Source organism: Coenobita brevimanus, chromosome 72, assembly GCF_032717465.1.
Source record: "Coenobita brevimanus isolate Jiangsu-jjx chromosome 72, ASM3271746v2, whole genome shotgun sequence".
NCBI classification, from domain to species: domain Eukaryota; kingdom Metazoa; phylum Arthropoda; class Malacostraca; order Decapoda; family Coenobitidae; genus Coenobita; species Coenobita brevimanus.
The window spans coordinates 3,260,001-3,270,000 of record NC_137025.1 but is presented as its reverse complement, the minus strand read 5'-3'; the positions used below and the strand labels follow the sequence as shown (position 1 = coordinate 3,270,000).

General features: G+C 43.7%; 1 protein-coding gene across 1 annotated transcript in view; it reads right to left on the bottom strand.

The window, feature by feature from the left end:
- LOC145407235 (uncharacterized) overlaps positions 1-10,000 on the bottom strand; it is a 23,213-nt gene that overhangs the window by 4,196 nt on the left and 9,017 nt on the right. Inside the window, exons 2-4 of the mRNA XM_080278270.1 lie at positions 6,005-6,088; positions 4,680-4,858; positions 1,202-1,328 (exon numbers count right to left, since the gene is read on the bottom strand). Of these exons, the coding sequence (XP_080134396.1) occupies positions 1,202-1,328; positions 4,680-4,858; positions 6,005-6,088 (390 nt within the window). The remainder of the gene's footprint in view (positions 1-1,201; positions 1,329-4,679; positions 4,859-6,004; positions 6,089-10,000) is intronic.

The following is a 10,000-nucleotide window of genomic DNA, read 5'->3' as shown; positions in this document are numbered from 1 at the left end:
TGTCAGTTTGTTTACATTTTAGAATAGGATGGAGAGCTTTGAAAATCTGCACTTGAAATTCTGCACTCTTACTAAATCTCATAATCTTATCCATACATAATATTCACGATAGTTACGTTACTCCTTCGGGCTTATCATACTTAGGCTTGCCAGTTAGGTAGCGGACAACATTACGAAAGCCTTCCATTTCTTCCTCTGTCTTCAGTGTATTAAAGTAAGTCTGGGTAAGTGTATATGAGAAAGTGAGGCAGAGAAAGTGCGGAGCTGTGGTGGTTGTAGCAGAGTAATGGCATAATAAGTGTTGGTAACAGTCGACTTGTTGTGTTTGCCTGGTCACGTTTGGCTGTCATGATATAACACCATTAAAGGAGTCTATGTAGTCTACACTCGTATGTGGCGTGGCAACACTGGATGTAGAGGTAGGAGTAGGAGTAGGAGTAGTAGCAGTAGTAGTAACAGTAGTAGTAGTGGTAGTCACAACCCCAGGCACATCTGAACAAGAACACAGTGGACTGCAGGCCGAAGCTGCTGTCCTCATGCAGTCCACCATCCTCCTCTCTGGGGAAAGGGAAGTAGCTGAAGGACATTTGTACGGCCAGGCAGTGAAGCAGCCTGGTTATATCGGTGCCACCACAAGAAGGCGTCCTTCAAAAAAATAAATAAATAAATAAATAAAAAAAATGGGGTTATTTTGGGTGACATAATTGGTGGTTCATTTTTAGCTCCTCTTCCATTCACGTGATCTGGGGGCGGCTCGGGTCTGTCTTTGCTGCATCATTTATTCACGTTCTACTCCACTGCCACACCCACGCCCACACCAGCAGACTGAGCCATCCCCACAATACAAGAGTTTGCAGAGAAGAGCTATTTTTGGACCACCCTGTTTCTTAAATCCGTGGATCAAATGGTTAACAGAGAGCAAGAATATGATAAAAATAATAAAATCCCATGCTCAGTGGGTACTACTACTACTGCTACTACTACTACTACTGCTACTACTACTACTACTATTACTACTACTACTACTAACAGTAATAATAATAATAATAATAACTGATCTAGGTTACGCCAAGATATAGATAAAAAAATTTGAGAATCCCGTGAACGAAAGTCCCAGGAAGCATTTAAAAAAAAAAAAAAAAAAAAGAAAAGAAAATAGGAGACAAGTGAGGTCAGGTGAGGTCACAAGATGGCGGCTTACCTGTCCCCGCCGGCCCAGTTGACCCCCGGCAGCTCGGCGTGTCTCTTCTTCCGGAAAACTGACCAGAACTCCGGCCAGATACCAAAAGGATTCTCTTCTGACGTCAGGCCAAGGTTGTCAAATTCAACTGTGAGGGAGAGTCAGGTCAGGTCAGGTCGGGTCAGGTCACGGTAATGCGGCAGGTACCCAAGTGCTGTGTGAGACTGCTGATTGGTCAAAGGGGAGTGTCTAGTAGGTCAGAGAGTATGGTCTTCATTGGTCAAAAGCTAAATGGTTGGTCTGGGAAACAAGGGAACTCTATCAGGTCAACTATAAGAGGAGACAAGTCATTAAAAGTGGCAAAAACTAATGTCAGGATGTAAAAGTGCAATTAACACATTCCGTGGGACAGATAATAATGTTTTAAATAACAACTTGATCCAGGTGTTCATAGTGTTATCTTTCAAATGGAATGATAACAATGTCTTTCTCTTATCAAATCAGTTTTTTCTCTGTTTCCATATTATTCTCAGTCATTTATAAAATCTGTGAAAGTCGTGAATGAAAGCTCTTGTTGTGTCTTTTTTTCTTTTCTTTTTTTACATAATTTACATCTGACATTAAATATCCCTATCTAGAAAGAAAAAAACACTGTGCTATCCTGGACCAAGCAGTAACCATGAAACACAAAAACAAGAAAGGTCGGACAGAAAATACCAATCTCCAGTTACCACGCTTCAGAGGTCACGAGAACAAATTTTTCAAGAGAACAGACTTGGTTCTTACTGTCCTGTCAAATTCTCCTTAGCTCGTCCTAAATATACAGCAATTTTTTGGTATCAGATTCGTACTTACTGTCCTGTCGAGCTCCTCCAAACCCATAGATTCTTACTTACTGTACCGTTGCAAAGCCCACAGCCCATCCTGCAATTTCAAGTAATTCCTTTAGCACGATTATATCAGAGGAGACTAAGTTTTACCTTTTTAATTGCTTCTTAAAATAAGCTTCCAGTATGGGCTGTGAAGTTTGCAATTGTGAGGAACATTAGTTATTTTACCATTTATTATATTCTGATTTAGTCTAAGCTGAAAATAGGAAATGAGAGCAAATGTTGTGTCGTTGGGATTTTATGACATGAAGCCAGTTTAAAATTATCCGTGAGAGATTTTAGGAGGGAAGGATTCTCGCTTTAACAGCCAAGCAAACAGTACGGTTCCAGCAGCAAAGGGGTATATATCGCTGAAGGTGGTGTTAGCGTCCACACACTGTTGCATCGCTACGTCAGGAACTTCAGCGCATCCAGAGCAAAAATCAAACTGATGCCACGCTGCTACCCTTGATACAACGATGTTCTGATTCAGGACTACTCATTCGGCTGGACAGGCACTCAAAAAAAAAAAAAAAAAAAAAAAAAAAAAAAACCAACGGAAAGCATCAGTCATTTCTGCGCTAAATAAATAACCTGTAACCTAAACAGAGCCAAAATCTATTCCTCAGAGATACAGAAGGAAAAGTGAAATGCAGACCCATCCCAAACAACGTCATCTATACTACTGTGTGAGGCCGCAACTGCCCTTTCTTAGCGACTTAGTTTGCATATTCCACCTTAATATTTTTTTTCTGCAGGCTACGTGTAACTTTTCAATATTAATAGAGGTGACATCGGGAGGACAGGCCTATATGAGGATATGAAGATGTAATATTCTCATGATATACTACTTTTTGGAGGTTCCGAGCACTAGGAAATATTTTTTGTAGCCTCTCAGAAGCTAGAGGTCAACTACTATTGTTATCATGCAAAACGAATCGCGCTGAAAAAGCTGTTACGAACCCGCCTAAGCTAAGGAGAATATGAAGCTCTGTGCGGTCCCTTTTGAGCATCAGGAAATATACTGTGAATCAAAGAACTGGTGTACTACGATCCCTGAAGGGAGAAAGGTACTATGGCAAGGTTTATAAATCTCTCCATACTGATGTTTCAATGTCCAAATAATAATAATAATAATAAAAATAATAACAATAATAATAATAAGAGAATAAATAAAGCATATAAAGGAAAGAGATCTATTTATGAACTACCCTCAATGTGGTGCAGGAGCCATTATACTGCAGGTACCGTGAGTTGCAAGCACATAACGTTTCTTCGTGGATAAAGCATGTCATTCCCCCTCACCTCCAGCACTCGCCGTTTACACTCGCCTCTTCTGATACGCAGGGAATACGTGGATAATACTAAGTGTACTGCAAGCGATTTAAACAGTGAATAAAACTCCCGCGTTCCACCTTGTCAACACCTATGTCCTCCTCAAACATGGGTAAATATCCGTGTTGCAGGTAAGAATTAGGAACCATGGTAATGTTGACAGTGGAATTTTAAGTGCCAATACCTTAGACTTTATTTTCCCCTATTTCAAGTCTGGTTCCCGTGGTCGGATTAGTCTGTGAGAGTCAGAACTTGGGTGTATGAGGAGAAGGCGAGAGGTACTACAGGCTCTAAATGCTCTTATTCTGTAAAGCGTCTCATCATTTATCCCAGTGAATCGAGTCAGGTCTTTTATATTCCATTCTTGCCATTTTCAAACGATTTCACACGGCACAACAAAAGGCTTACGTGACGAGGGGGTCAATGAATTAAATCTACATCCAACAATTTCCCTCTTCCCTCCTGAGCTGCACAAAATCGTCTGGAGATGGCAAGAAAACAGAAACCATCATCAAGCTGCAAGGGTTAAATTGCTAGATAAGGATGTTTTCTGAGAGATCAAAATTTAGATGTAGGTTAAGGACGGAGGTGTCGTGGTGAAGAAGTACAGTAACGTCAATCAGGAGGGCAAGGATAGGCGGAAAAGACAAATTGGTTTCTCTTTTCTATGTCTGATATCTGAGAGGAAAGAACAAGATAAGGTCAGTGAGTTAAGACAGAAGAAGTGAGAATATACAAACTGAAGTTCTATGTTCACTGTCCAATGATAGAGATGCAGGAATTCGGTGACGTCATTGAGTACGGCAAATAAAGGAAGAAAAACATGTGAAGTTCTGCTGTTATATGTTTAGATCAGAAAAAACAAAAAAAAAGCAACAGATTGAAATGCCACTCCACGCATACACATACCTCACACATGCACAATATTGTAAGTCACAGAAACGTCAAGAAGCGAAAATGTACAGGATACTCCAAGATTCGACTCAATATGCAGATGTTCGACGGCATTAATATTTGTCTTCGGCTTTCTTTTAACTATCAATGCATCTTTGAATTTCAGACATTAAAAATATTACTCCTTCACAAAATTAAGAAACTTGATGAATACAGCCAGAAGTACAGTACTTTTTCTTGTAAACTGGACACAAAAAGCACACTATTAAATAATGAAACCGATGTCAAGTCTTTCCGCCGTCGAACACAACCAAGATGGCGGCGGGTGCGATGTAAACAAAACCCACGACACCGCCAAAGACAATCCCGGATCCCAGTCCCCTCCCGCCACGCCCTCTTACCCTTGAAGGGGATGGAGATGGTCATGGAGGCGCCGTAGCCCGTGGGGAAGTTCCTGCCGAAGGGGAGACTGAAGGTGGGAGTGATAATGAGGAGGGTTTGGGGCGGGAATGTGAGGCGGCGATCAGACGTCATGAAGATCAGACGCTTCTTTCGGGAGTGGGGCATCATTTCGGCCGTGCTGTAAATGAATGAATAAATAAAAATAAATAAGTAAAATACAATAAAGAAAAAATAAAGGCGTTAGGTTTCGCCCACAACTTGGCAGATTTTGTTTTTCTTCATTTAACGCTCATATTCCGTCGATCAATGGCAGAATAAGACAGTACTACGGCTCTACATCTCACCCAAAATACTTCTCTGTAACTAGCGTTCGTCCCTTGATACAGCTCAGCATTTAAGATAGACAGAAGGTAATATTAGATCATGTTAAAAGTGGAAAGGGTATAGTCAAGATGGTGACTCTTGTATATTCACGCATCTCGTCTGAACATGGGCCATCAAGGCATCGATTGAGTGTTCATGGCTGTACTAGACCCTTTTCACACAAACCTGGCCCAGATGTCCGTCGTTCTGCAGCTTATTTCAAGTAGCTTAGTGGCAGAAAAAGGCAATGGTACGGCTCATTTCCATAGCACTTCTTCATGACTAACACCACATACTAACCTACTGTTAAAACGCAGCATAGAGAGTAAATTCAGCATAGCAAGTCTCCTAAACTCACGAGAATACGGTCCAGCTTCAAGACAGCAAAGGGACAGATGACTGTCTGTGCAGCTGCGGACATAAATATCGATACACCTCAAATGTGATAATGAGAAAGTGAACAATGACTTCTGAAAATCAGCAATGCAATCTTCTGAATTCTAAACAAACTTTTCATAATCCTGTGTGAGAGTTTCATATTTTTCGATTTAAAACTGGAAGGATATTCTTATCCTCAGCTATAGTTCATTCATTTTAACTTGGCTGAGAATTTCGTCTTTCTGCCCCCGTAGCTCAGTGTCAGAATAAGATAATACTATGGCCCAGCATCCTTTCCATTGCCCTTCTTCGTGACTAGCACCAAATTCTTGTGTTACTCTATTATTACAACTCAGCATTCAAGATGGAGGGATAACAATTTTACGCCAAGACAAAGTGAACAGGGTAAACATAAGTGAAATGGTCCAACCTCTGAATTTTAGGGGACTGCAGAGTAAATAATAATGAAGTCGATCATCTCTTGAATTTGCGAGATATTGAAATTTTATGCCATGATAAAGTGAACAGAGTATAAATAAATCAAAAGGACTGCCTCGGATATTAACAAAAGCCAGACTCTTACCAATTTGTGTTGTCTTCTTGTGCGGCCGCCACTGAGAACAGCGCCACTGCGGCCATCGCCCACACTAACAACGAGCGACACATCCTGAGAAAAAAGAAGATATAAATTAGAGATACGACGATAAATATTCAGATTTTTTTAACAGTGGGATATAGAATGACGGTGCCTATGATGGTGACGATGTATAGTGATATATGAGAGGATGATGATGATGATGATGATGATGATGTCTCTCTCTCTCTCTCTCTCTCCTTGACCTTACATATAAAATTCTAGGCCAGAGAGGGAGAGAAGAAGAAGGTATCATTACATAGTCTAATTCTATCTTTCCTTTCCCCTCCCCTTCCCCTTCCCGTCCCCTTTCCCTACCCTTCCCTTCCTCAGGCGACCTTCAGCAAATTGCAACACCTGCCCACCCACCGCCCACTTTTTTTTCTTCTCTACACCCATGCCCACCCATTTCTCATCTTCCTAAATCTCACTGTAAATTTCTCACATGCATTTTCACTCATTCCCTGATTTTTTTTTTTTAATCATTTTTCAACTTTTTTACCTTTCCATCTTTTTACACCCACTCCCACCCTTTTTACACCCATTTCCCACTCTTTTTTACATTCTGTTCCATTCTTATCACACACACACACACACACACACAGTCACTTCCTTCAACTTTCTTATTCCACTTCTCCCTTCCTTGACACTAACCACCACACTCCACTTCCTCTTCTTCCACTTCCCTCCATCCTCTTCCACCTCCCTCCTTCCACTCCATCCCCATAAAATCCCATCCACCCATCTCCACCCGACCACCCACCACCACCGCCACCCATCCATCAACCACACTCACACCTCCACCACCCCCTCCATCACCTCACATTACTCCACCACACCCCCCTCCACCCTCTGTTACCTCCCTCCACCCCTTCCCCATCACTCCATCTTCCTCCCTCTTCCCTTCCATCTCTTCCTCCAACGCTCCACTTCGTTACTCCACATAAACTCATCACTTACCCACTCATCTTCCACTCCCATCCACTTCACTCCACACTATACCTCATACTTCTCCACTTCCCTCCACCAGCACCCATCTCCACACTCTTCCACTTCCCTGTGCACCTTCCTCCACTACCCCCTCCACTCTTTTTCCCCCTCCACTTTAATGTTCTTTTGTTTATCTCCACACAACCTCATCCACCCACTTCCACCCGACCATCCATCCCTCCATCCGACCACCCATCCATCCACCCGACCACCCATCCCTCCACCCGACCACCCACCACCGCCATCCATCACCTTCACTCATACCCATTCCACCCTTCCATCAGCTCACATTACTCCACACCACCCTCTCCACACCCACCCATCCACCTAAGCTACGTTCCCTGCTGCACCTCCACTTTGTTTACACCCTATAATTCCACTTTCTTCCACATTTCTCCACCTATTTCCTTCCACCATTAGCTCTACTTCTACTTGCAGTCTCTCTCTCTCTCTCCACCTGGGTCCCATTCCTCAACTTCTCCACATTCTTCCACCTTCCCTCCACATCCCTCCCTCTCTCTCTCCCTCTCTTCCACTCCTTCATCTAATCCTCTCCTCCACCTCTCCCTCTCTCCACTCATCTCCTCCACCTTCTCCATCCACAAAGTCATCTCTCCCATACTTACTCTCCATCACCACTCTCCACCACCCTACACCCCCTCCCCCACCCCCATACCCCCCTTTAAAGGACCTCAGGGGGACATTTAGCCTAGAAATATGCAAGGTCACCACTACTGCCAACGCTACTGCCAACACCATCACCACTACTGCCAACACTATCATCACTACTACCAACACCATCACCACTACTGCCAACACTATCACCACTTTTACCAACACCATCACCACTACTGCCAACACTATCACCACAACTGCCAACACCATCTCCACTACTGCCAACACTATAACTACTATCAACATTACCACCAATACTACAAATATTATACCCACTACTACGAACACTACCACCACCACTACTAATATTACAACCACCACTACCACTACCAACATTACCACCACCACCACCAACATTACCACCACAATTACCAACATCACCCCAGAACCACCAGTATCAGATCTACAACAACTACCAACATTCATTACCACAACTACCAACATTACCACCACAACTACCAACATTACCAACACAACTACCAACATTACCACAACTAGCGTACTCAAAGGGCAAGTAATAAATATTTTCAGAGAGAGAGAGAGAGAGTTAACTTGACAAATTCAGATAAGACAGGACGTTATCTATCTATCTATCTATCTACCTATCCATCTATCTGTCTATCTATCTATCTATCTATCTATCCAGTCATTTATTACCCCATCTGTAACACAAAGGCTCCTTACTCCTCGCATTTATGGCAAGAGTGACCAGTCAATAACCCCTGAGTGGTGTTATATACGCAATAAACCCCATCCATACCCTCAACGTAAACCCTTATGGACCACATCCAGTTGGGGCGCCGTAACTCACTAAACCACCAGGCGTTCATTTGGCGATATGGTTACCACCCAGCGTAATAATGGTTTCTTGGGCTACGGGAAACCATTTAGCTTAACATTCACCGGAGAGAGAGAGAGAGAGAGAGAGAGAGAGAGAGAGAGAGAGAGAGAGAGAGAGAGAGAAGGGAAAGATGTCGAAGGGGGGAGGATAATATGAACGAACGGGGGAGGAAGGGAGGGAAGGGGGAGGGAGGGAGGGAAGAAGTGAGGGAGAGGAGAGGGAGGGAGGGAAGTCGAGGGAGGTCACTGACCCAACTGGCCACACCAGCTCCTTCCCTCTCCTCTCTCTCTCTCTCTCATCAAGATAGACAGATAGATAGATAGATATATAGACAGATTGAAAGACAGAGACAGAAATACATGCTACACAACACAAACAATATTTTATGCTGTAAATAATGTCTCTTCTTCACACACAAATAATTACATAAATGAGTGAGTGAGTGGGTGAGTGAGTGAGGGAAAGAAAGAATATGAAGGACGCGAGGTCAAAGAGTGGATGCTTGCATATGGTCATGGAGTACACACACACACACACACACACACACACACACACACACACACACACACACACACACACACACACACACACATTCTTTCAAGTTCAAAGCGTCTGTCTGAGTCCATCTCCTTACATGTCGATCTGTGTGTGTGTGTGTGTGTGTGTGTGTGTGTGTGTGTGTGTGTGTGTGTGTGTGTGTGTGTGTGTGTGTGTGTACTAACCCACCTGTCTGTCTGTCTGTCTAACTCGGTGTCTGTATGTCCGTTTGCCTGTCTGCCTATCTGCCTCCCTATAATTATGTCTGCCTGTCTGTCTGTCTGTCTCCCCTGTCCGAGTAACCTCCTCTATGTTTCTGGTTCATTGCATCGATACTCACTCTCTCTCTCTCTCTCTCTCTCTCTCTCTCTCTCATGCAAGGTGGGGCACGGAAGTGAAACAGACAGAGTTACAATCACATAAAAACATATCACACCATTTACACCCCCCTCCCCTCTCTCTCTCTCTCACACACACACACACACACACACACACACACACACACACACACACACACAATGACTGCCTCACGACCCGACCAAATAACACCCATTAGACATCTTTCCTGTCACGCGTCTCAAGGTCTTTTGCAGAGAGGGTGAGGCAGGGTGTGGCAGGGTAAGGGTGAAGCAGGGTAGGAAGGCAAGGAAAGGTAAGGCGGCAAAGGATGGCTGGAGGTAAGGACAAGGTATGGCAGGGTAAGGGTGAGGCAGACGAAGGAAGGGAAGGAGAGGCAGGGAAAGGTAAGGTAGCAAAGGAAGGTGAGCCAGGGTGTGGCAGGGTATGGGCGTGGCAGGGTAAGGCAAGGTGAGGGTGGGGCAGGGTAAGGATGAGGCAGGGTGAGGGTAAGGCAGGGTGAGGCAAGGGGAGGCATAGCAACAGTAGGCAGGGTGAATAAGGGA